Source organism: Euleptes europaea, chromosome 11, assembly GCF_029931775.1.
Source record: "Euleptes europaea isolate rEulEur1 chromosome 11, rEulEur1.hap1, whole genome shotgun sequence".
Taxonomy (NCBI): Eukaryota; Metazoa; Chordata; class Lepidosauria; order Squamata; family Sphaerodactylidae; genus Euleptes; species Euleptes europaea.
The window spans coordinates 55,612,551-55,638,938 of NC_079322.1; the positions used below are offsets into that span (position 1 = coordinate 55,612,551).

General features: G+C 42.7%; 1 protein-coding gene across 2 annotated transcripts in view; it reads right to left on the minus strand.

Annotated features, from left to right (window-relative positions):
* Positions 1-1,116: 1,116 nt before the first annotated feature.
* ST8SIA6 (ST8 alpha-N-acetyl-neuraminide alpha-2,8-sialyltransferase 6) overlaps positions 1,117-26,388 on the minus strand; it is a 51,223-nt gene continuing 25,951 nt past the window's right edge. The window contains exons 3-8 of one of the 2 annotated variants that reach the window (XM_056857589.1): positions 17,130-17,216; positions 7,036-7,180; positions 5,582-5,691; positions 3,983-4,075; positions 2,222-2,696; positions 1,117-1,205 (exon numbers count right to left, since the gene is read on the minus strand). In XM_056857589.1, coding sequence (XP_056713567.1) covers positions 2,228-2,696; positions 3,983-4,075; positions 5,582-5,691; positions 7,036-7,180; positions 17,130-17,216 — 904 coding nt within the window. In that variant the 3' untranslated portion in view covers positions 1,117-1,205; positions 2,222-2,227. Of the gene's footprint in view, positions 1,206-2,191; positions 2,697-3,982; positions 4,076-5,581; positions 5,692-7,035; positions 7,181-17,129; positions 17,217-26,388 lie in introns of those variants that run through there. The other variant, XM_056857588.1, reaches the window with a different exon arrangement.

Below are 26,388 nucleotides of genomic sequence, written 5' to 3' on the forward strand. Positions count from 1 at the left end.
GGATCCAGATAGGGAAGTGTACCCATCCACACAAAGACATGTAAAGAATACACATACACAGATTACTCACAATGACCTCTTTCAGAGGGGTAATTTCCTCCTAGTTCACTTTTGATAATGGACCTTAGCCAGGGAAAAAAATCACACTGGGGCATTTACAAGTTTCTAAACTTGTCATGTGTAGTTCTCATTCTCAGATATCAGATGGACCAAATATCAGTTCAGACCATATCTTTACTTCCAAAGAAAGATTTTGTACAATATACCAAAGAAAGTATTTAGAATACAGTCTAGTTCACACAATGGTAATAAGTTGCTAAAATTGTTCCTAAAGAGTTTCAGAAGAGGTTGATGAAGACAGTCAGGGATCTGAAAGAAAAAGACCTTTGAGGAAAGGCTGAAGGAACTGGGTGTGTTTAGCCTGAATAATAGAAGACTGAGGGGGAGGACATGATTGCACTCTTCATATACTTGAATGCCTATCACATAAGAGATGGCAAAGACTTAGAAGGCTGCTCCAGAGGGCAATACTAGATCTAATGGGTTTAATCTACAGGAGGCTAGATCTCAGATGAACTTTAGGAGACGTTTCCCAATGGTAAGAGCTGTTCAACAGTGGAGAGTGGGTTCTTCATTGCCGGAGGCTGGATAGTCAACTGTTAGGAATGCTCTGACTTTGGATTTCCTGCACTGATCAGGGTATTGGACTAGATTGACTATATGGTCCTTTCCCATTTCTATGATTCTAAGTACAACGTAAGTCTGCCAGTAAGGAAAGCCATGGTTGAATCAGGTATGTATTTCACAGTTTAGCAAAAAAGTACAGTCATACAGTATGATGAAGTTATTAAGGTAGACATCTTTCAACCATTCTAGATGGTATTAACAAAACAAAAGCACTTTAAAAATTATAACTACTTAGCAAGCCAAATCCTTACAAACTTTACTGACAGTTATCATCCTGAGATTGTGCTTTGTTAACTATAGTGAGTACTCTGGGATTTTTAAATCTTGTTTATGTCAGAAGTCAGATGACGGGAATCTAAAATCACACAGGCCACTATGTAATTAAAAAACTGCCGTTATTAAATGGAAAATATTTTTGAACTATAATATCACAGTTTTATGCTCACAAGTGGACATTTGATCAAATCCAACATTGAACTGCATTGGGTGCATACCAATGCTTTCCTTGGCAATCATCACTTTGAAACAAGAAAGCATGTCACTGTGTTTCATGCACAAGCACATTAGGTAACATATACAAGATACAGTTCAATGGGAATTATGTGCCTTTGGCTTGGGGGGAGTGGGTTTAACAAGTCAAAATGAGAAAAGCGGCAGGCATTGGCCCACTGATGAAAGAAAAATTAGTCTTGTTGCTTCCATTTTGTCTCACTTTGAAATCCACTGATGTTTCTTTGACATTTGGTAGCTAAAAAGATAATACAATTTCATCCATTTGTACTACTGGTATTTACATACTCATCTTTGTTACAGAAAAATATTAATATTGCCTTCTTGAAGCAACTCAGCAATTTATGAGGCAGACAAAATTACTGCAGGTAATACTGGTTTCCACAGCAAACACATAATGTGTAATTTACTAAGTTTTGTAGAAACATCTCCACTTGTGCATAAGTTCTCTGCTTGGACCAGGGCTTTCTGATGCATGTGCATGGCTGTTCATGCATTTATGTCATCCACACACTTCATACATCCACTGCAGGAAATGCCACTTATGCTGCTGTGCACCTCACTTATGGAACACTCTCCCCACATCCACAAATCCGATGCGGAATCATTTGTTTTCCCTGGCATTTTTCAGTTCAGCATTTTCCTGTCCCAATTGACAGCAGCCTTGAATCCTTTTGTCACTTGTTTTTTATGCTCCTGCCTGTGTGGATATATACATCCACGCAGTGGGTCCAGGTATAGGAAAGGGAGATATTTCTACAAACCTGGGGGAACTCCCAAGATTGCAGGAAAATACCCAAAGTAAATATATATATATATACATTGAGGGAGTTTACCTCCCACAAACTGGAGAAAAAATGTGTGCAATTTTGAGGGAGGAGGTGCAGTTTCCAAATTATCTATTCCTCATGATACCTCGTGAACTTGTATTTGTGTTTGTGTGTGTTTGTGTGTGTATAGAAGTGAAGGATATAAATATTTTAGATATATAAAATTAAATAAAACGTCCTGTAAAGAGACCTACCTTGTATTAGTCAGGTAGACATTTGCCAAATTGCAACTTGAGGATACCCCTTCCATGCAGCTGAAGAATCTGGTTATACTCTTTGGGCATTGCATGGAATCCAGGCTTGGGTAGTTGGTTATCATAGTAGTGGTGGCTGATTGGAGAACCTGCTACATTTTTGGAGAAAGGCCAGAAGCCGTAAAGCTTTACATTCTCACACAGTTCCAAAGCAGCACTGGTGATCATAAAGCCTGAAGACAGCCGATAGGCCTTGACTCCCTTAGTCCTCCAGAACTGGGCAAGACTTCTGAGGTATCGGGGATAGAAAAAGATGGCTTTCTGTTTTGCACTGAACTCCTTCAGAGTGTGATGTACTTTGAAAGAAGCAGCAGTGTTGCTCCTGAAGGAAAAAGCTGGTAACAAAAGGAAAGCGTCTCCGTAGCTTGCAATATTTTCCAGGAAGGTGGCCTTCTTTTCATTCAGCTTGTTATATCTGCAAACATACAAATCTGAATGAAATTTTTAAATGGTTTGGATACACTAGGTGAATTCAGATTGAGTCTAACGCTCGGCTTTATGAGGATCAAACCAGATGAGATGCTGGGAGACCTATCAATGGCTCTCAGATGCATTTTTAAAAAACTGGCTAATAGCAACTGCAGGACAATTCAGAAAAGCACAAGGGAGGTGGGCTTAACTATTTTCCCCAACACAGCGATTGGAAGAAATAAACAAGTTCCCTTTATGTACTTCTTTACTCAATGAGTAGTTACATAGTGGAATTCGCTAACAGTGGACATAGAAATGGCCACGAACACATATAGCTTTCAAAGAGGATTAGAGAGGTATATGGAGGATAGCTCTATCAATGGCTACTATCCATGGTGACTGTTTAGTGGCCCTCCAGGGCAACTGGCTGGCCCCTAGGTGAAGCAGGATGCGGGACTAAAATGGACCATGGGTCTGATCCAGCTCATCTTATGTTCTTGTTAGTGGGGCAAATAGCTGATTGGGATCAGGTTAAACTAAGTAGCTTCCCTTCAACTAAAGTGGCTCTTTCTCCAACGAAAGACCTCAAACTTGAGTCAAAATGAACAGTGGGGTACAAATATTTTAATATATGAATGAATAAATGAATAAACGTTGCTCTGTGAAGCAATAGGATCCATCCCATTGTCACAGGAATAAAACTGACTCACAGCCGGGCATAAATTAAATAGTCCCACGGCAGACTTCATTTTGCAAGTGTTCAAAAAGCACTCAATAAACTTTCATAAAGCAACAACCAGGCGCTTTCCCTTCCATAAGAAGACAATTTTCCCCTTTCCGCTTGTTTGGCACATGTTTGCTAAACCCACATGGTGTTAAACTAGCTCTGGAGACAGTGCTGTGCTGTGAAAGAACCTTGAAATTAGGCTTGAAATGAAGCAAAACCTTGAATAATATTTGAAAGACGTCAAATGTCTGGAATTCAGCCCCACAGACATTGTTTAGGCAGCGACTATGATTTGAAAAGCGCTACCTTTGCCTGATAGTTAAGAGCTTGCTGGAGCAGAGAGAAAAAGAGGCCTGTTCTCCTCATTTCACAGAAGGTTCCGCTCTTTCCAAAAGAATGAATAGCTTAAGGAGATTTAATTTTCATTAAAAGGGAGCTAGGGACCACTAATGAAGCAATTGGAATGCAGCGGCCAATGTGGAGACACACCAACCAAACCATTTCCAATACGGAGAGTCGAGCCATCAAACACGAGTTGCAAACAAACCTGCCGTTATACTCACTTCTGGGATATAATGCTTGGGTTGATGGTCACAAGATTTGTTTTACTGCCAACATCTTGTCTGATGCTTCCCACAGTGGGGGGAAGGTTACACCTGGAATTTTAGAAGAGCTGTTGAAGAGCTACTATAAATAGTCCATCATTAAAACATCCCAGTCATTATCAAGCAATAATTTATGTCACTTGCAGTGCAATCCTAAACAGAGTTACATGCTTCAAAAGTCATTGAAGTCAAAAGACTTAGGCACAACTCTTCTTAGGATTGTACTGTAGATGTCTTATGGACATTTGTTTCTCTCCCAGGCCCCTGACACAGGTAGATAGTAGATCCAGGTGGGCAAAATAAACAAACTTCTATTTTCAGTGTCATCGAATGAAAAACCAGCTCTTATTTACTGGTTTACTTAGGATGTTTTTCCAATCCATACAATCATACCTGAGGTAATCCAAAGCATAGAACTAGACAAGTAATAAATGAAAAATGCAAAAATACAATAAATTCTCATTGATAGCATCAAAGAGCATTGATAAAATTAAAATAGTGAAATCTGAAACCAGTCAAGCAGCGAGATAAAAATCACCAGTTTGGTGGGGAAATTGCAGGATGGAAAGCACAGCAGAGCCAAATAAAGCATAAATAAAATCCTAGCTAAAACTGTTATCTGGTCTTCTGGCCAAATGTGTGAGTAAATAAAAAATGTTTTCACTTGGGTGCTTAAAAATATACAGATTAGGCACCAGGCAAATCTCAGTGGGGATGGTGTATTTCACAATGAAGTCAACATCCCTGAGAAGGACACGTCTCTGGTCACCAGCAACCTAACCAGAAGGCAACAGTGCTGGGCCTCAGATGTTGATCACTGACTAACATCATCTTAGCCTTGTTTGGATTGAGCTTCAGCTCGTTGGCCATGATTCAGCCATTACTATCACAAAACACTGATTCAGGATTCCACTTGGTTTCAATGTAAGGAAGAAGCAGAGCTGGGTGTCATCTACACATCGATAGCACTTCGCTCCAAATCCTTGGACGGCCACTCCCACAAATTTCAGGTAGCTTAAGGAGATGTCCAGAAAAAGTTCCAATTCCCATCAGCTTCAAAGGGATGGGGTGGGGACAAAGCTAGGTAGAATTTAACATGAACAGATGTAGAGGGTTAGGGAACCCCATTTACATTTAGTTTTGCAAAAAAGAGAATTTTGGGTAAGCAAAGCCCAAAAGGTACAATTCTCTGTCCTGCAAACTATAGAGAGTACAGGACATTAACCCTTTTCTGCATCCTGTCTCTTTACATGTCTACATGGATCACTAAAAAGGGGGACTGTATGGGCACAGAACATGTCACATGATGCTATAAGCGTACTTGGTTAAGCCTCACATATTTTTCTTCACATCTTGTACTTTTGCTAGTGTGTTCATGAATCATGGAAAGAGGCAGACTTGACTGAGGGAAGGAGTAGAGTAACACGAGAAAACATGCCTCTTTACTTGTGAACTTGCCACTTGTAGCATAGAAGCAAATTACTTACCTGGCATTTCTGATACCTTGGCTTGTATGTCTAATGAATTTGAATGACGTTGTGGTTTACAATTTCTCACCTGAAAACAAAGTCAGATTGATCAATTTCTGCTCCACAGTTGGAGTTCTTCAGGATCCCTCCATTTCCAACCACTGCACAGTTCTTGAAGGGGTGCTCCAGAGGCTGAGACTGAAAACAAAAATAATGAATAGATCCTGTGTGTGTAAAGTGTCTTCAAGACGCAGCCAACTTAAAGTGACCCCTTTTTGGGGTTTTCATGGCAAGAGACTAACAGACTGGTTTGCCAGTGCCTTCCTCTGCACAGCAACGCTGGTATTCCTTGGTGGTCTCCCATCCAAATACTAACCAAGGCTGACCCTGCTTAGCTTCTGAGATCTGACAAGATCAGGCTAGCCTGGGCCATCCAGGCCAGGGTGAATAGATCCTAGGCTTGTAATAATTCAACAATGGGAACACTTCACAAAGATGTTTCCCTTGTCAAATTTGGTTTTATCTGGGCCAGTACTATGTACTCTGTCTGTTGACAGCTCTCCCTGGGAAGGTATAATTCATAATCCACGTGTGCCTAACTTGATATACTGTACTAAGCAGAATTTTTTTTTTTGGGCCATCAAGTCACAGCTGACTTATGGTGACCCTCTTGGGTTTTCAAAGCAAGACATGTTCAGAGGTGGTTTGCCATTGCTTGTCTCTGCGTAGCAATCTTGTGGTCTCCAATCAAAACACTGACCAGGACCAACCCTGCTTAGTTTCCAAGATCTGATGAGACTGGGCTAGCCTGGGCTATCCAGGTCAGGGCACTAAGCAGGATAACATTTTTTTAAAAGTCTAGGACTCTGCTTGTCCTCAAACTTGGGCAAGGTGAAATAATAGTGGTTTAACCCACTGTGGGTGCACTGCTAGCGCACTAGGTAAGCACCACCAACTCTGCTAAACAAGAAAACTCATATTTTTTTAAAAAAAAGATCAAGCTGAAAGTTATCTTGGAAAAACACTCAGTGGCATGCAAATCACAGAATACTGAAGGCATTGATGGCATATAAGAGGGACCAGTTTGCTCTCTCTGAATCTTTGCACAGCTGTGCCTTTCAAATTGGTTACTTCTTGCCATTTCTCAGCTCAGGGTGGTCTTTTCTTCTACTGCCAGGGCCCATCCCTTTTTTTTTTTGTCACAGCACCTACTCTGTGGAATGGATTATCATAGAAGGTCAGATGGGCTCCTTCTTGACAGCGGTTCAGGAAAAGGGACACATTTGGTCAGTTTCCTGGGGCTCATTTTCTTGGAGCTTTCTATGATGTTTGAGTTTCCTCAATTGTATCGCTGGTACATTATTATGGGTGTATTTTTTTCTTTACTGTTGCTGATTTTATTTTTGACATTGTTGACAGATGCCATAAGGTTCCTCCTTGAATCCACCCTGGGAGAAAGTGTGGTATAAACATGCTAAACAAATACATCTTAAAATATTACATATCTCTGGCCCTAGAACGTATCAAAGGAGCTCTCCATACTTCAGGCAGCATCCTGAATATTTCCTCTGTGATGTGGATGGTTTTTTTATTGTCCACCTCATAGCTCATGTTGCTTCCCAGCGGGGTGTTGTTTTGAGAAGTGATAAAGTTGTGAGCAGCATCACAGCACGAGGCAAGCTCTGACCTGCAAAAGAATAAAGATCAGCGTAATGAATGCTGTCAAGGTGGCAAGGAAAATGAGAAATAAAATCAGCTTCTTATTAATGTTTGTAATGACAACACAATGTGTGAATCCTTCATCAGGTTTGTTTTTCATTCATAACTGGCTGAAAGAAATAATCTCTGCTGCTTCGAGCTAACTCACAGCATGTCAGGGATGGTGGTATTTGGCAAGGTATAGATTTGCAATGTCTTTAATTCTGGCAAGCAAAAAAATAGTTTTGAAAATCTATGACATCCCTGCCAACATGCCATGTGTGTGCACATGTGTGTGCACATTTACATATAATGAAGAACAAGAATATTACCGACTGAACATGGGTAGAATATTCTAGCATAGAACCTTGGGGAGTAGGGTATTGCTTTGCAAAAGACTAGTTTTGTGGTACCACATCAAACCACTGTGTGGGAGTTTCCCTTAGCAGATGTTCCATTTGAAAAAAAATTATCACTTATGTTGCAACTGTCCTGTTTACTAGACAGTCCCTATTTTTTGGTTCTAGTCACTGTCAAATAAGTGTCCCTAAAAAACCCTTAATATTTTTTTAAAGTGTCCTTTAGGGTTCCCAATTGCCCACCAATTACTTCTGCTGCCCATTAACTCTCAGCTGGTCCGAGGGCAGAAGCAGGCTGGGGAAGGGAGAGGTAGCAATCAGCGTCATCTGTGCAATGACATCACTTTCGGTTTACGCAGAAGTTTATGCAGAAGTTCTGGCATCGCACTGGGAAAATGCTCTAGCACTCGCAGAAAGAAAAAAAACCTCTATAAAAATCATAGGCGTAAGTGGGAGATCACTTGCAATAGTGGGTGAGTTGGCAAGCCTAATTACAGGAAAATCCCCATTTTCATCTGTGAAATGTTATCGCTCCCTGCTTTCCTGACTGACAAATGCTCTTTATTTTGATGTTGCTACTTGCTGCAGAAAGCAGGCAAGAGCAATTTTTTTCTGGCACTTTAACACATAGCTAAGATACAAAAAGAGGTCACATGTTTATAAATATACAGTTACAAAGAACCGATTTTTAAAGAGTTAAGGAGTCTGGTATTCAGAAATGCAGCATGGACACAGAAGTCTTTATCACCTGTTATGTCTTTAATTTTAAAGCAATTTTCAGCATTTATGGAGATTCAAACCACTGTAGCATATAGGTCGTAATATTTAACAAGCTAATTTAATAAGAGCAGTTATACTCAACTATAAAAAGTCTACATTTTTAGATGGCTTTAAAAACAATAAATTCGTATACAAATTTTACTGGTTGTTTACACCTAATTATCAGAGAGATTTGATACATAATAGGGTCTACCAGTGCCCAGGTAGCAGCATTTGCTTGAAGTTCTTAAGTATGGCAGCCGAGAACTGCACAACATGTAATGTAAATCCACAAACAGGTACTGCAAAATTTTATCTGGGAATCATGTAAAGTCTGAGAATGTCCAAATTCATCCAAAAAGGAGAGGAGACAGAAATTAGCACAGGACCGATAATTTTGACAATGACAAGGAAAGTCTAACTGCCTGCAAAGAATAGTAAACACATGTGGTTTTTTTACCTGTCCAGTTACTACCTGTAGAGGGTTTACTAGGGTTCCCAACTGCCCAGTTGTGGCAGGCAATTACCTGCCAATCAACTGGGCTGCCCACTGCCCGGCTGATGGTCAGCGGGCGGAAGCAGGAAGGGGAGAGTGATTCCTCCCATGCTTGTGCACTCCCAGCACGATACTGCTACTTCTGGGTTTACTGTTACTTCCGGTTTTAGAGAGGAATGCTCTAGCAGTAGCCTCCAAAAACTAGAGCGTCTAAACCCAGAAGTAACGGTATCATGCTGGGAGTGTGTGTGCGCTGCTGCGCATGCACAAATTGCTCCCCTTATCCACACACAAAAGAAGCTCCCACCAAAGGTAAGAGGGGACCGGGCAACCCGAGGGTTTACACATGGAAGACCATTGTATGGCCAAGAGAGCACGAATCTTTACAAAACCCCATAAATGATCTCTAGTTGTCCTCTTGCATTCTATCCCAGGCTTCGGGCTTGCACTGCCAGTTCCCAGCTGATCAGTGCATAGTTGGAGATAACACACTGAAGGCAGTGAACAACCTGCCTGTGGGAAAGCATCCCACGAGCAGCTGGTGATGCTTGCATGAAATTAGACTGCAGCGACTTTTTAAAAGCTAGGTAAGACCTAAAGCCATTGGGCTTCACTAGTTGATGGGGAATTGCACAGATGGGTGACCAAAAATTAGTCTCACAGGGTGACCTCTCATGAGGCCTGCCACAGATCCCAACTCTTCACAAGAGGGGTCTTCACAAGCCTATCTGAGCTTGCTTTTACTATGGTAAACCACCACCCTTCTTATAACACTTTGTTAAGCCTTAATAAACATCAGTTTTATCACAAGCAATCCATTCTCTTCTTGGTAGGGCTGTCAAGCTCCAGTAGGGGCAGGGAATCCCCCATTCATCCACTTCTATTGCCTGCTGTTGCTCCTGCTGGGGGTGGGGGAATTTTTTTTTTTAAATGACAGAATTGCATGTGGTGATACGTCACTTCCAGTAAAAACCCAGAAGTGACAAAGAGTTGTTCTAGGAATCGCTGGGACTTCCAGCAATTCCTAGAGCTACCCGATGTCACTTCTGGGTTTTTACCGGAAGTGATGTATCACCGCACCCTGCAAAGCAATCCCCCCATGCCCCCCTCCAAACCCTACTTCTTTAGTATCCTACAAATCTAAAAGCAGGGTCTGGCAGTAAGACACTACCTGGATGAAGAACATGATCCCAAATGGCCAATATTAACACAGAACAGCAGCCCACAAAGGTCAACTTATTGCATTACCAGTTCAGATGCTTTTCTGAACAAAATCCCCACTTTTCAACCTTCCCTTGGTAATGTTTCCATAAAAATAACTGTAAAGCATTTTATTCTAGTCGAGAGCTGTCCTGCTATCCAGCATAAGATCCTGATTTCTACAAAGATCTGAACATCAAAGAAATGCATTTGTGATGGATAATATTCATTAGTGGAGATGGTCCACACTTCCTTTTTATTACTTGCAACATAAAACAATTGCGTCTATATAACCAGAAATAGTCTGGCATAAAGGAAAAGATTTCTCAACTAATAAGAAAAGAATAGCTTCTAATTAGCATTATGGTTCAGTAGTAATATGCAACCAGGCAAGTACTATATTAATACAGAGCAGTATTTTGAACGTTTTCTTTCCTTGGAGATCAGTGAACACATGTCAAAATAAATACACTTTCTGCGCTTCAAGAAAAGTAGTGTACACGTTTTCCTAAACACTGATCATCTCGAACAAGCAGAAACATTAACTCGGATCTTTCCAATCAACTCTAACACCCTATCCACTATCACAAAGACATTATTTATAAACATTATTTATAAAACATCTGAGTGGCTTTTCTATTAATTACCATGCTCAAAGTGCTATATAATAAAATAGAAATCCAGTTCATATAAACACCCACGTAAGGCCAAGGACAGTGAGGTTTCCATTAAAACAGATGAAAACCTAAAACAGCACCCGTCCTTTTGGCAAACCATCTGGCCTACACAGGCTCTATAAGGCAGCTTCATGGCATCTCTGATGTTTACCGAAATACAGCGTTATCTAATCAGCATAGTCCTAGCACCATTCCCCACTCATTCTGGCAGCAAGCACAGAAAGTGAGCAGGAACTCAGCTATGTTCTATTAACATATGATGCAGACCCCTTGTTGAAGGCAAGACAGTGGCTTCCCCATGGGAAGCTCATGTTCAACACCTTGAATTCTGTGATGGAAACAAGATGGGATAGAAATGTAATAAATAATGTCTCTCAGAGAACAGAATCATATGTGTTGGCTTTGGATGTCACAGAACAAGCTGTGACTGCGTTCAGTGCAACCCACATGTCATTTTATGGCATTCAGGGCAGAGTTACCAGTTCTGTCCTGTGAGGCCCAGCTATAGCCATTATACTTTTTTTGTTGGCACTGGCCCAGTCTGGAGCAGCACGGGTAGGGTTGCCAACCTCCAGGTACTAGCTGGAGATCTCCTGCTATTACAACTGATCTCCAGCCGATAAAGACAAGTTCGCCTGGAGAAAATGGATGCTTAGGCAATTGGACCCTATGGCATTGAAGTCCCTCCCCTCCCCAAACCCCGCTCTCCTCAGGCTCTGCCCCAAAAACCTCCCGCCAATGGCAAAGAGGGACCTGGCAACCCTAAGCATTGGAACATTATCTCATAAAATCAGGCCATTAGATCAGTTTGGTTTTCCCCAAGCTTATATCACCAGTGCCCACAATGTTCTTCCTATCTGAGACTGCCTTCACCATCTTTACTGCTGTCTTGAAAAGGTATGCTGAAAGGTCATAACCAATACTATTTGAAAAAAATTGCCTAAGTCTTTTCCTGCCATTTTTAATAAAATGGAAGTCAAACAACAGCAGTAAGCCAAAATACAATGGTTAAATGCAAAAGTGTGAAATTGCTTGGAAAGACACATGAGAACAGGCTACATAGCAGTCCATGTTGTTCCTGAGGAAGAGTTTCCAAAATCGAAACAGGAGAATACTGGATCCCTGTAGAGGCTGGACTCACAGGAACCACAGTCACTTTGATATACAAGAACCATGAGTTCCTATAGTTCTAAAAATCATGGACATTTGAAGGTCTAATATTAACCTCGTTATTGCAGTGTGCATTATACCCATGTTTTAGACCTCGTGGTCCTCCTCTTCAACTCCCGTTGTTGGAATCTTGCTGTACGTCTTTGTGTTTCATTCTTGTTTATTGTGCGATTGTGCATACTTGGTAAATGAACTTCACACTTTTGCATTTAATCATTGTATTTTGGCTTACTGCTGCCGTTTGACTTCCACTATCGTGTACAGCAGGCTAACTTCTTTTCCTACTATTTTTAATAAAATGGCAGGAAAAGGCTTAGGCAATTTTGTCAAACAGTATTGGTCACTTGGTACGCCATTTGATGGCTTATATTGTGTCACATTGTGGTCATTAATTCCAAAGACTTTCCTCACTGTACCATGGGTTTGTGACTAGCAGGATTAATTGAGGCACTTTCCAGGGTCACGCATATTTGGCTTATGGCTTAAATGTTCTGCAATTGTGCAGGAAAGAGTGGTGGAAATTGCCATCTTTTATGTCCTCCCTTACTATAGGGCAAATAGCTTCATTTAAGCTCTGGCTTCAGTTTATTCAACTGCGAGTTCTAAGCATGCCTGTTGAGGGGAGAGACAGCAACACCAAGAATGCTGCTATCAGTTGTCTCCCACTGTTCACAGCCAAAGCTAGTCGACAAGAAAAACATTAAGGAAGCTTCTAAACAAGGTAATTCTACAAGGCTGCTGTGAGAGTGAATAGCCAAAGATGGATGAAAGAGAAGAAAAAATTACCCATGGCATGTTCATAGCACTCCAAGACCACCGTCAAATTAGAACAGTCAGACATAGCCACTAAAATCAATAGCTGGTTGAAGCTGTTAAATTGTTTCTCTAGCTATTGGCCTGGAGGGGGAGGACAAGGCATCCAAATAGCGCCTGCCCTTTCCTCCTCCACACATGCCTACATGAAGCTGCCTTATACTAGCCTTATTCATAAGCTACAGTGAACACACATACAATGTAGGGTTACCAACTTTGGGCTGAGAAATTCCTGGAGATTTACGGGTGGAGCCTGAGAAGGGGAGGGCTCTCAGCTGGGTATCATGCCATAGAGTCCACCCTCCAAAGTAGCCATCCTCTTCTGGGGAACTGCTCTTTGTAGTCTGCAATTCCTGGTGATCACCACCTAGAGGTTGGCAATCCTAATTTACAATCCGCGTTCCCTGCACACTTGGTTTTTATTTACACGTGTGTGCAGTAACTCTTATGTTACATTCAGCACACATAGAGCTGCATGTGTGATATAAACCCCACATTTATCCAGGTACTGGTAAAGTGAACACACGCTGGCTCTGTCCTACAAACTGATGCATGCTCATGAATGCAGGATGTATGTGCATTCTTGCAAACTGAGTTACTGAGTCAAGCCGCTGGTTTATCAAGGTTAGTCCTGCATACAGGATCTCAGGTTTGGGGGCTTTCACATCACTAACTATCCAATCAGCTGCCATCCCATGCAATATGAACCTCCAGATCCCTGGATGGAGCTGCCTGTAATGTGATTGCCTGTAAAAAAATCTGAGTGGCTCTTTTTCCTAAGGAAAGCAGCTTGGGGGAGATGATTTGGAGTATAGAAGTGCAGAGGGAGTAGCATGCTTTCCTTGCATGTCACAACCACTCTAAATTACCCCCCAAGCTACTTTTCCCTAGTTAAACAATGTATTTGTAAGGGTAAACATGAGGCTGTAACTCTGCAGAGTTGGTTGGGGGAGGGGAGAAAGTCAGAAGCAATACAGAATGAAGGAGAGGCTGTGGCTGAGTGGTACAGCAACTGCATGGCTTGCGGAAGGTCCCAGGTTCAATCCCCGGCATCTCCAGTTTAAGGGGCTAGGCAAATAGGTGATGTGAAAGACCGCTGCCTGAGACCCTGGAGAGCTGCTGCCGGTCTGAGTAGACAATACTGACTTTGATGGACCAAGGGTCTGATTCAGTAGATGGCAGCTTCATGTGTTCAATGAAAAAACGGCAAGCAAGGGAAGGATAAACACCCCCTACTGTTTCACTTTAAAATCCTCCCCTCTCAAAGCTGCTTTCAGGTAACGTGGTTCTGCACTTGAAAACTTTCCCTCTTTTATTTCAACAGTAAAATGTAAGTTAATTAGTATGTCTGCATGGTTCACTGAACAGTCGAAGAGAATTGATTTGTGACTCGCATCTGTGATTGACGTTTCCCCGTTTCCAACTTTCAGCTTTAAATGATGTGTCAGTGAACATTTGCTGATGATGGATGTTGAGTGCTCTGTGAGTGCTTACCTCTTCGAGCAACTCATTAATTAATGGTGGTCTTTTTAGATATTAGGCCCAGTACCAAATGATAGACAGGAATGCACAATAGAAATGACTTTAAAAGAGCAACTCCATAACAATTATCAAGACTTAGCCAGGATACTATTTTCTGATTTTCAATTTTAATGCTGGTCACTTCTTTAATTATCCACCCTTTGAATTAGACCCAGCAGGTGGAACTCAGCAGGCTCTTAATGGTGTCCCAGGATACAGCTGCTTATGTGTGTGACCTTTCATCAGCAGCCTTTTCTCCTATACACTTACAAAGATAAGAGACATCCCCTGGAATGTTGGCATCCCAAGCAGTTGCCTATTTTGCCTCTATGAATTGCCAGCCTCCAGGTAGGAACTGGAGATCTCCCAGAATTACAGCTGGTCTCTAAACTACAGAGACCCCAGGAGTAAATGGCATTGGACTCTATGGCATTATACCCCACTGAAACCCAGAGTGGTGTAGTGGGTTAAGAGCAGTGGTTTGGAGTGGTGGGGTCTGATCTGGAGAACCGGGTTTGATTCCCCACTCCTCCACATGAGCAGCAGACCCCATCTGGTGAAGTGGATTTGTTTCCCCACTCCTACACACAAAGCCAGCTGGGTGACCTTGAGCAAGTCACATTCTCTCAGCTTCACCTACCTCACAGGGTGTCTTCTTCTTCTTCTTCCCTTCCCCAAACTCTGCCCTCCCCAGGATCCATCCCCAAATCCCCAGGAATTTCCCAAACCAGAGTTGGCAAGCCTACCTGGACTGATGCATGAGAACACACAATATATATACTGTGCCCTCATGCTTGTTTGGAAAATATTGGAGTGGGGCAGGAAATCTAGCAAGAAAAGCCTGTTTATCAGATGGAATTCTTGAAAGCTTGTGACGCGTTCTGAAAAAAACACAGGATGCCTGTAAAATTTTAGTATCCTGTTTCTGAAAAGTGCAAAAATAGGAATTGAGAGGTTACATGAAAACCTGTGCTTGCTATAAAAACATTTCTCCCAAAGAACTACCAGCAACTCAGTGGCCTATGCATGCAGAAAGAAAAGCAGTTATCTCATTCCATTAATCCAGTCTCTGACTGAGAACAAAAACTTTGGATTTGGAACAGCCTACTTTTCTTCCAAGTGGTCCTGTCTATGTGTTCCCATCACAGAAACTAGAGTCTGAGAAAGGCAGAGTTTTGGAACCACTAATTGTTTTAGGAAAAAAGAAGCAACAATTTAGAAACCTCTTCAAAGATGATGTCGTTCCTGCTGTGAGTTATGATGAAATGTGTCTTAAAGTTTCATATCTGGTTTTGTTTAATATTGACTCTGTTCTTCATTGTCACACATCTGCATCAGTGAGCATAGAGGAGTGATCTGAAGACCAAAATACTCAGTGGAAACATTCCCAGTGACTTCAGATGTCAACTGAGGGCTTAGAGCAAATTGCAGAACTTCTGATGTTATAATATGTCAAAAGGATTAGAATTATGACCATGTGTGTCTCCACATTTCTAAATGGGACTTCTGAGAACTTCTACAAGGGCAAAGATGTGAATGATCAAGTCAAAGAAAATGTACTGCAACATCTGTTTAACTTCTCTCTCTCTCTCTCTCTCTCTCTCTCTCTCTCACACACACACACACACACACACACACACACACAATTAGATTTAAAACTGCAGAACTTTGGCTAGACCATGACCAATATGTATTGTCATTATTTCTTCATGCACCAGACAGATTTACTCAGATTTGTTATACCTCACACAATGATGTCTAGGTTAGGTCACTAATCTTGCATGGGGCAAACCTTGGTATGAATATACCTGATATTAGGACAAAGATGAATTTAGGACAAAGATTGTGTGGGTACACATGTTGGTCCATAGAAAAATTCCAGACACAAAATGCAATACATGCAATACATCTGATTAACTCTTACCTTTGACATTCTTACCATTTTTGGTGCAACAAAAAACTTATTTTGTACCTAGTACCAAAATATCCAGTTAGGGCAATCCTAAAATGAGTTATGTCCTTCTAAGTCCACTGAAGTCAATGGGTTTAGAAGGGTAGAACTATGTTTATCATTGCAGTATTAGTCTCCAGCACATCCTACAGTCCATTATAAAACTCCACAAGCTGCATAAGACCCCTCTATCATGGTCTGATACGTCTTTTTCTCCTTCCCTCTTTTTCCCTTATTGAACACATCACTTGGTCAAAAGTTTTGGGGGACTTCAATGTATGCACATTTTTTGTGATACTGTCACAAACTGTAAATGAACACATGAAAGATATTGTGTGTTGAAAAAGTGGGATCTGGCCCACAAAAGCTTATTATTCAATAAAACTGTTAGTCTTTAAGACACCATGAGATGTCACGTTGTTGCAGCAGACAAACACAGATCAGAGATCTGCAGCTGATTGAACCAACTGAGCTATTTTGGGTTAATTCCACTATTAACCTATCAATGCAGACTGAACATAGATAAAGTGATATGACTAATAATAGCCCTTTTTGGATGTTATGTTCCTGACACTGTGAAGTGAACATACATATGGGACAAACACGCTATGCACAATCCTCCCAATATGTGAGATCAATGTTTCGTCAGAAAGGGGCAACACATGGATTTTCTGCCTTAATGTACATGTACCTGACCCCAGATTAATTGTGTGTTCTAAAACTGGAATATATATGCATTGCCACTTTCAGAAGAACAACAATTGTGCCTATCAGGAGGATTGCATATAGCATGTTTGTCCCATATGTGCAGTCAAATATAATGACTGAACAGAGCTAACGCCTTTAGGTTTCACAATATAGCGTTGTGTCCCCCATAACAGTCATACACAGAGACAACAGAATGCTTTGCACAGCAGAAGTTTTGTTTTAAAAAAATCATTTTCATGGCTCCCCTGCAGACTATATTACGAAGCTAAGAAAACAAAACTTACTTGAACTTGGCATATTCTTGTGGCCTCTTGTTCCATGTGCAGTTCTGTAGTTTTCCAACAACCTGCAAATAATAGTCTTCTGCATACCTAAAAGGATTAAAATAAAAGCATTTGACATTAACAGATTGCAGCCTGCAGGGTAGGTTTTGTTGACCCCCAGAAGTGGGGATTGGGATGCATGAAAACATGGACCTGCCTTATACTGAAATGGACAAGTTGTCTAACAAGGTTAGTACTGTATACACTGGTAAAGGCTCTCCAGGGTCTCGGGTAGAGGCCATTCACATCACCAAATATCCTGTCCTTTTAACTAGAGATACCAAGGATGGAACCTGAGACCTTCTGCATGTCAGATAGAGCTATGCCCCTCACCAGCCACATATCTGTGAGATAAATAGGGTTGCCAGGTCCCTCCTCGCCACCGGGGGGGGGGAGATTTTTGGGGCGGAGCCTGAGGAGGGCGGTGTTTGGGGAGGGGAGGGACTTCAATGCCATAGAGTTCAATTGCCCAAGCAGCCATTTTTCTCCAGGTGATCTGATCTCTATCGGCTGAAGATCAGATGAATTAGCAGGAGATCTCCTGCTACTACCTGGCAGTTGGAAACCCTAGAGATAAACATAAATGAAAGTCTTCAAAGACCAGTCACTCTTGACAACAGATAGCAGGCCTAGATGAATACAGCAAAGCAACTGTAATGTTGTCAGATGGGTTTCAACTAAGAACTTCATAGTGCAGAAAACCCTTCTCATGATTGACCTGAAAGTTCTACCACACACAAACAACCATATCACAAAACCTTTGTGTTCTACCTTCCATCTTTATTTCTCCTATATGTTGTATGGAGCTACGAACACATAAGCAAATGAGTGGGGAGGGTCTGTGGCTCAATGGTAGAGCATCTGCTTGACATACAGAAGATACCAAGTTCAGTCCCCAGCATCTCCACTGAAAAGGCTCAGATAGTAGGTAATTTGAAAGACCTCTATTTGAGGCCCTGCACAGCCACTGCCAGCCTGAGTAGAAAATACTGATCTTGGTGGACCAATAGTTTAATTCAGTATAAGGCAGTTTTATGATTAATTGGAAACGGCCTTATTCTGAGTGAGACAATTGGTCTATCAAGGTCAGTACTGTCTGCTCTGACTGGCGGTGGCTTTTCAGGGTCTCAGGCAGAGGTCTTTTGCATTGCTTACTGTGTGTGTCATCAAGTCACTTCTGACCTCCAGAGCATCCTGCCTTGCTCAGGTCTTGCAAACTGAGGGCCATGATTTCCTTGACTGAGTCAATCCACCTCATTAGGGCTGTTGAAAAAAAAAATCGGTATAGTTCGGATTCAGCCGAATTCGGCCCGTCTGGATTCGGGATATGCCGAAGTCCGAACTCCCCCACTTCGGGTCCGTGCAATTCGGCGCGAATTCAAAGTTCGGAAAAAAATTCGGCTGAATAAAGCCATTAAAAACACAACTGCGCCTTTCCGCGGCTCTGGGGGGGCATTTTTGGGGGTAGAGGTCCCAAACTTTCAGTGGAGCTTCAAAGGTCCCTTCTTGCCAGACCCCCCAAGTTTTGTAAAGATTGGGTCAGGGGGGGCTGTGATATGGGCCCCGAAAGGGGTCCCCCCACCCTTAATGTGCATCTCTGAGCAGAGCTTGCCGCCCACGCACAAAGCTCCCAGCCCCGACAAACAGCTGAGTTGCGGGGAGCAAGTGCGGGGCAGGTGCGAAGAAGTTTGCAAAGCAACACAACTGCAAAGCAACACAACTGCAAAGCAACACAACCATGCAAAGCAACACGTTTGCAACCATGCAAAGCAACACCTGACACCTGGGAGTTTGCAAACCATGGAAAGGGACAGAGGCAGCTAGCTATGCATAATGAGCAGGAGGGGGTGGAATTTCCCCTTTTGCATTGGACTCGAGTCAGGACCAGGAAAATACATTCTTTAAGTCACCATTTGAAAACCAGTTTTGAGCAAGCATCAAAATAGAGACTGAGGGGGCACACGCACCTCAGGCAGAACAGGCGAAAGCTCCCTTTGGCTTCCCCCCCACCCACAGAAACTACTCCCTCTCCACACACACAGACTCTGCTCCCCCCCACACACACACAGGAGAAAAATTATAGATTAAAGCCCCCAAAGGGGTCTTACTGTAGCTGTCTTCTGTTCCATCAGGAGGGGCTGGGAGGAATGGGTAATCCAATACGATTCTATTTAAGCACGGCAGGTTTTGCCTTGGATTTGCCGCTCTGGAGATGCATACAGGATCAGGTGATCCATTCATCCCAATAGGGAAAAGAGGAAAGCCCATATCTCGGGACCCCCTGACCCAATGTTTACAAAACTTGGGGGGTCTCTTAAAAAGGCTCGTCTGAAGCTATGCTGAATGTTTGGGGGTTGCACCCCCAAAAATGCGCTCCCTGCAGCCACGGAAAGAGAAAAGGGGGGAGCCTATATTTCTGCCCCCACTGAACCCATCTTTACAAAACTTGGGGGGTCTCTTAAGAAGGCTTGTCTGAAGTTATGCTGAAAGTTTGGTGGCTGCACCCCCAAAAAAGCGCCCCCTGCAGCCACGGAAATGGAAAAGGGGGAGGGAAAAGGGGTGGAGCTCATATCTCGGGACCCCCTGACCCAATGTTTACAAAACTTGGGGGGTCTCTTAAGAAGGCTTGTCTGAAGCTCTGCTGAAAGTTTGGGGTTTCTACCTCCCAAAATGCACCCCCTGCAGCCATGGAAAGGAGCGAATGTGCACACACACCCCACGAGGATTTCTCTCTCTTTCTCTCCCCGGCCGGGCCGCACAGCAGCTGATTCTTCCAGTACTCAATCCTGACTGATTGGCCAGAAGAAGACCCAGCTTGGCCCCCGATTGGCCGGGGGAGAATGCTGCTTACTGATGGTTATGCTGCTGTGCCCCGAATTTGCCGAATTTATTCGTGAACTCCCAAACTCGCTGAATTCGGCTCCCCCGTTTTCCCGCCATTTTTGAGTTTGGTTTGTCCCAAACCGCCAAATCAGGGGAAATTCGGCTGTTTTTCGGTGTTGTACTCCATCCCAGGACCCCTTATGGGGGTCCCCACAAATGGGAAGGAAAGGCACCTCTTCCCATCTTGGATCAGACCCCATGCAAAAACCGCCCCAAAGCTGTGACGGAAAAGAAATACAACATCAGAAAATAGGGATGGTGGGCAGGACTCGCCGCTGTCCCGCATGGAAAGAGGACAGTGGCTGGCCATGTGCCACTTTTTAAAGGTGCAGGGAGATGCGCGGGGGTCAGGCAGTCGCCTGACGTCACTCCCCCACACACCCCCGATTGCCAGGAAGACCGTGGGGCCGGAGGGGTCTCGCGGGACGAGCGGCGCAAGCGGTCCCCCCCCCGCCTCGAGGGCACCCCCTCTTCTCCCCAGAGCCCCCCGGGTAAGTCCACAATGCCCGACCTGTTTATTCAGGTCGGGTTTCTTGTCCAACTTTCACATGCATACATCTAATTTCCGATATTAAGAGTTCATTTTTTATATTAACAATTGCCTACTACCTCACCCACTTTAAACAGAAGAGGCTGGAGATTGAATTTGGGGCTTTCTGCATTCAAAACAGATGGTCCACCACTGAGCCACAGCCCCACCCTCTATGGCTGTCATCTACAGCAGGCAGAGAAAAATGGGCGATGAATGAAAGCCCTTCCAACTAGAGGCATTTCCTGCTCAGCAGGGCAGGCATTGCTATGCATCACAGAAAGAACACTAGACTGTCTTCTGAAGAAATAAAAGCATCATCTGCCTATGACACATAGACCTCTTCCTGCATTTGCGCCAGAGATAATCTCTTTCTTGTTGAACCAGCTTTTGAAACATTCATGATGTTTTGAGAGAGAATTTTTTTTGCAAAGCAAGATACAAAACAGCACCACCTTGAATTTTTCATTTATTTATTTCTTAGAGTCTTTCACCAGCTTCACTTCAAGACTGTTCAATATTTTAAAAATGAATATTTATCTGCCAAAACAAAAAAAGCATTTAAGCAGAGCATCAAATTCACATGCAGTGAGCCACAGCAACAAAGATGCCCCCTTCGACAAAGAGTCTTTCAAAGAGATGTATTAAGCTTTGGAACGAGAATACAAAAATCATGTATTTGTGACCAGTATTAATTTCCTTCTTTGTTTCATATATAATTTAAAATGTCATGTACAGACCTTCCCTACACTTCCGTAAGTAATTTAAGGTGCTTCCATAATTTGGCTCCTATCGTCAAAAATGTAAAGCTACAAATAAAGTAGAGATAAGCTGAAATGGCCATGTTCATTTCTTTTCGATTAGGTGCATTGGGGTGGATTCTACAGATAGTTCCATTAGTGGAAGTGATTTCCTCTGAAGGAAACAGCTTTGCCCAGATGCAAGATGCCAAGCCTCTTGTATCAGGGGGATGCTCCTTCTGCCTCAGGAAATCCCCTTCACTAGCAGAGTTCATCTGCTGGATCCTCCCTATTTTTAGCTCCAAAGGAGGACTGAAATGTTGTCATCTCCCGGGCACAGGCTGCTGCTAACTGGGTCCAAAACAAACTCCAGAAGCACTGCCAGGTTGCGTTAAACAACAAAACACCTTGGGGCAGTTGGGGCAGCTAAATGCTTTCAACTAGCTCTGTGTTTCAGGAGAGGAAATGGCAGAGGAGAGGCTAAAAATCTCCCCATCTCACATAGGGTGGAGAGAGGCCCCACTTCAAAAAGGGTGTGGACAGAATGGAGCGGGTGCAGAGGAGAGCAACGAGGATGATCAGGGGCCTGGAGAACAAGCCCGACAAGGAAAGGCTGAGGGAGTTGGGAATGTTTAGTCTGGAGAAGAGGAGGTTGAAGGGGAACATGATTACTCATGTTCAAGTATTTGAAGGGTTGCCACTTAGAGGAGGGCAGGGAGCTGTTCCTGTTGGCAGCAGAGGATAGGACTTGCAATAATGGGTTTAAATTGCAGGCGGAGAGGTACCAGCTGGATATTAGGGGAAAGTGTTTTAGTTTTTACAGTAAGAGTTGTTCGACAGTGGAATCAGCTACCTAGGGAGGTGTGGTGAGCTCCCCCTCACTGGTAGTCTTTAAGCAGAGGTTGGACAATCACTTGTCAGGGATGCTCTAGGTCTAGGCTGATTCTGCACTGAACAGGGGGTTGGATTAGATGGCCTGTATGGCCCTTTCCAACTCTATGATTCTATGAAATTCCTGGAGATGTGCTGATAGAACATGGGGAGGAACGTCAGTGGGCTAGAATGCCATTTTAGAGTCCACCTTCTAAAATAACTGTTTTTTCCAGGGGAACTGATCTTTGTAGTCTGGAGATCAGTTATAATTCTGGGAGATATCCAGGCCCCACCTGAATGCTGGCAACCCTACACCCACAGCATGGTTCCAATTCAAGGTCCCACATACTAGCTATTTAAAAGAGAGATAAAAGCATGGGAATTCTAGACATGTAACTTACAGGAATTCTAGACATGTAACTTACAGAACCTCATCCAAGTAGACCCTTAGCAGAAGAGCTGGAATCTGGTTCCAGCTTCCTTTATAAGTTTATGAAAGCTGAGATACCCAGCAATCTGAGAATTCTGCACTAAATAACAATGGAATAGATTCAGCTGTGAATATGACAAAGTTTAAGAACTCCTGCAATAACTGGTGGCCTACTTTTATTCTTCCTTTGCCACCCTAACATTATTATTGGTTTCAAAATGGGGAAAAAATGGAGTTCTTTAAAGCCAGACCTAATGTCTTCTTCAAATTTATCTTCAGTGGGACTTCGGACCCATGGCTGAGAATTTTCCATAACAAAGGGACAGCCCTATTTTTTTCAGGGGGCTCTCTAGTTAGTACAATGCTTTTTGGTCATGGGTTGCCCCTGGACCGAGTCTTTAAATATGCAAACAGCATAAGATATCTTGGTCTTAAATAAACATGTCACGGTAATCAACCTTGACACATCATAGCTTATATACACATTATACGAAGAAGATTGAAAAATTCAATCGTTTCAACTCAGCCGCTTTTACTAAGCAACCGCTTACATGAAACGTATGGTAATAATGTTAGTGTCAGAATAGAGTTCAGTCAAGCAGAGGGGGAAAAATCGGTGGCTGTGGGGGAAACAGCTTGCCAGTTCAGTTCTTTGGTGCTGAATATCATTATATGCCACAAAATAATTTTGCTTAGAAGACTGAGGCCTGCAGGGGGAAATCTATGAATTAAGGGAAGAGTAGAAAGCAGAGAGCACAGAAAGTAAAAGGTGACCCGGGGAGATTCTGTTGTCTAGGGACAATTCCTGTAAGCTTCTCAAAGCTAACTCCCTCCTGAGGACATATGCTCAGTGAAGATCAGAAAATGAGAACAATCGTCAAATTCTGGAAGGGATGTCATTGGACTGGCAACATATTAGAAAGCCACAAAGCCCGTAGGCTTCAAAGAACATCAATCCACTCTTCTTCAGCACTTGCTCCACGGTCACATAAAGATGCAGTGCGTTGGTGCATGGTCTAGAACTCACAATGCATATATAATCCTGAAAATTAAAGCACAAAGAAACTGGCAGTCACAGATTCTTGAATCCCATGCTTTTGGGACGACACTTTCTCCGTTTTACCAATGAGGCCAATAACCTGATATGGAAATTGGTACTGACAGGACAAAAAAGCAGGCATTTGTTCCTGAGCCCTTGCTCTGCCATTTTTTCCAGAAGCACATGTCAAACCTCAACCCACAAATAAGGTGCTGCAGGCTTATGTGACGCCTTTGAACATTATAGCTCAGTTAAATACATAAACACAGAGATACTTCATCTGCATTCACTTCCCCATGAAGGCAGGGCATGTGAACCAGTGTATGTCATTACTGGGTCAAAGGAATTTCCATCTACGGTAATCCATGTAATGCAGGAGACTCAACACTCCACCACCTGTGTCTACTATCAGCCCTGAAGATCACTTTTCCATCCGAAGCTTTTGGCTTTATTAGAATATGCTTACTGCTTCCTCCCTTCTCCATTTTACCCCTGCAACACTCCTGCAAGGAAGACTAGGTTAAGAGAAAGTCCCTGGCCTAAGGTCATCCTGTGAGCATCATGGTAGATTGGACATTTGGATCTATGTCTCCCATTCCTGATTCAACACCTTAACATTCATCTTTAACTGTCTTCTTCCACACAACCTTTGGAACTATGGTTGCCAGCTTCCAAGTGATGGCTGGAGATTTCCGGCTATTACAACTGATCTCCAGGCGACAAAGATCAGTTCACCTGGAGAAAATGGTCACTTTGGAAGGTGGGCTTCAGGCATTATACCCGATTGAAGCCCCTCCCCTCCCCAAACCATGCCCTCCTCATGATTCACCCCCCCCAAAAAAAAAATCTCCAGGTATTTCCAAACCTGGAGCTGGCAACCCTATTTGGAACAAAGGAACTTGCATGTGGACCTATGAATCTACCTACTGGTCCATCTAGCTCAGTTATTTATCTAACTGGCAGAGGGCCTCAGGCAGAGAAAGGTCTTTCCTAATACCGGCAGTCTTTAACTGGAAATGCTAAGGACTGAATCTGAGACCACGTGCTCTGACACTGGGCCTCAGCCTCACCTGGCTGTGAGTCACAGGCTGTGAATCACAGTCAGCTGTGCAGTCCCCTCTTGGTGTCCAAAGGGAAGACAGGCAGAAAGGGAAAGAATGGGACACGTAGGGCTTAACCTGGCCACAGGCATATACCTTGTTTAACGATCAAATTTACAATTTAGAGACATTCCCTTATATTTGACAATGTTAACGAATTGGTAATTTGTGGACTTGCCTTAAGATCACAAGATCTGAGCTGATTCTAGAATAAGGCTTAGAGACTGCGGTACCAGATGGTTTACAGTCATGGTTTCTGTTAAAGTTGTTTTAAGCCATTCTCATTGTGTTAGTGTATCTATGGACCCAGAAATATTACATCTTGGCTCCCTCTTATCCTCTTAAATTCTTGATGTTTTTCATTCTGTTCCATATGTGTCCCGCACAAATGAACAAATGAACGTGCTGGGGCTTACATGGGAGGATACATAGCATTTTTATAATTTCCACATACCATCATCATCCCCGGCAATACTATTCCAAGGAAATCTTTAACAGCTTTGTCATGGCCAAGCTAGAAATTCAAACTACTTGCAACAACAAATGAGGCACAAACCTGCAGCATTAAAAATTATGTGGGTGTAAATGAAAGATATTTATGTTTTACCCCCATATGAACCCAACAGAGGCCATTTTTTCTGCACATGGTGGCAGTAAAGGAGAATTTAAAAGATCTTGGAATACTACACAGTGTTGTTTGGGTTAGATTCCAAATGTAGAAAACCTTCCAAGAGAAAGTGTAGTGGAGAAGACACAGGTTTGCAAGATTTTACTGACAGCATCTTAGAACAAAACATTAACTGCAGGATGTGCTGAATGACATACATTCAGTACCCAGGTTTCTGCAGTTTAATGAAGCTCTTCAGTTTGCTCCTTTTGGTTTTTGAGCACGAACTAGCTTTGTTTGGATCTCTAAATGTCTATTTGCTTCTTAAAGAGACCCAAGAGCCTTTCTGTTTAGATGGGATGAATCCAAGGAGGAGGAGGAGATTTCCTTTTATAGACCTATTTGAAACTTTGTCATTGCGCTGTCCAATGATTTATTTTGAAGCCAAGACATTTATTTCTTTATAAGTTTTTGATATTTTTTTTCTGCCAGTTGGCTTTCCAGTGCCCTAAGGCAGCTTCTTCTTCTTTTTTAACAGACTAAGAATCATTCATTCCCTTCAGCATCTAAGAAATTACAAATGTATTCAATATCCAACCCACACCCAACTGGGTAAATCAAAGCAAATGTTTTTCCTTAGTCTGGGTAAATGGTATAGCCATGGCACCAGTTATCATACTTATTCTGCTTCCCTGTGGTCATGCCTACTGCCTAATCACCTTAAAGATATACTCACCTAGTTAAAAGGGCATGAGCAATTAAATACTACTTGGCTATACCAGTACCCTCTTCCCAGCCTTTGCTTAAACCAAATGCTACTCAAAGGAAAACATGCAATAATGGATTACAGTTTTAAACCAGGTAGCCAGCTAGCTTGGAGGCAATTGAAACTGACTGGATAATCAGAAATTTAAAGCAACTTAAGAGGAAGGGGCTGTGGTTTTGCGTTGCATGCAATTAAGGTTGCCATCCTCAAGTGGGGGTCTGGGAATCTCCTGGAATTACAACTGATCTCTAGA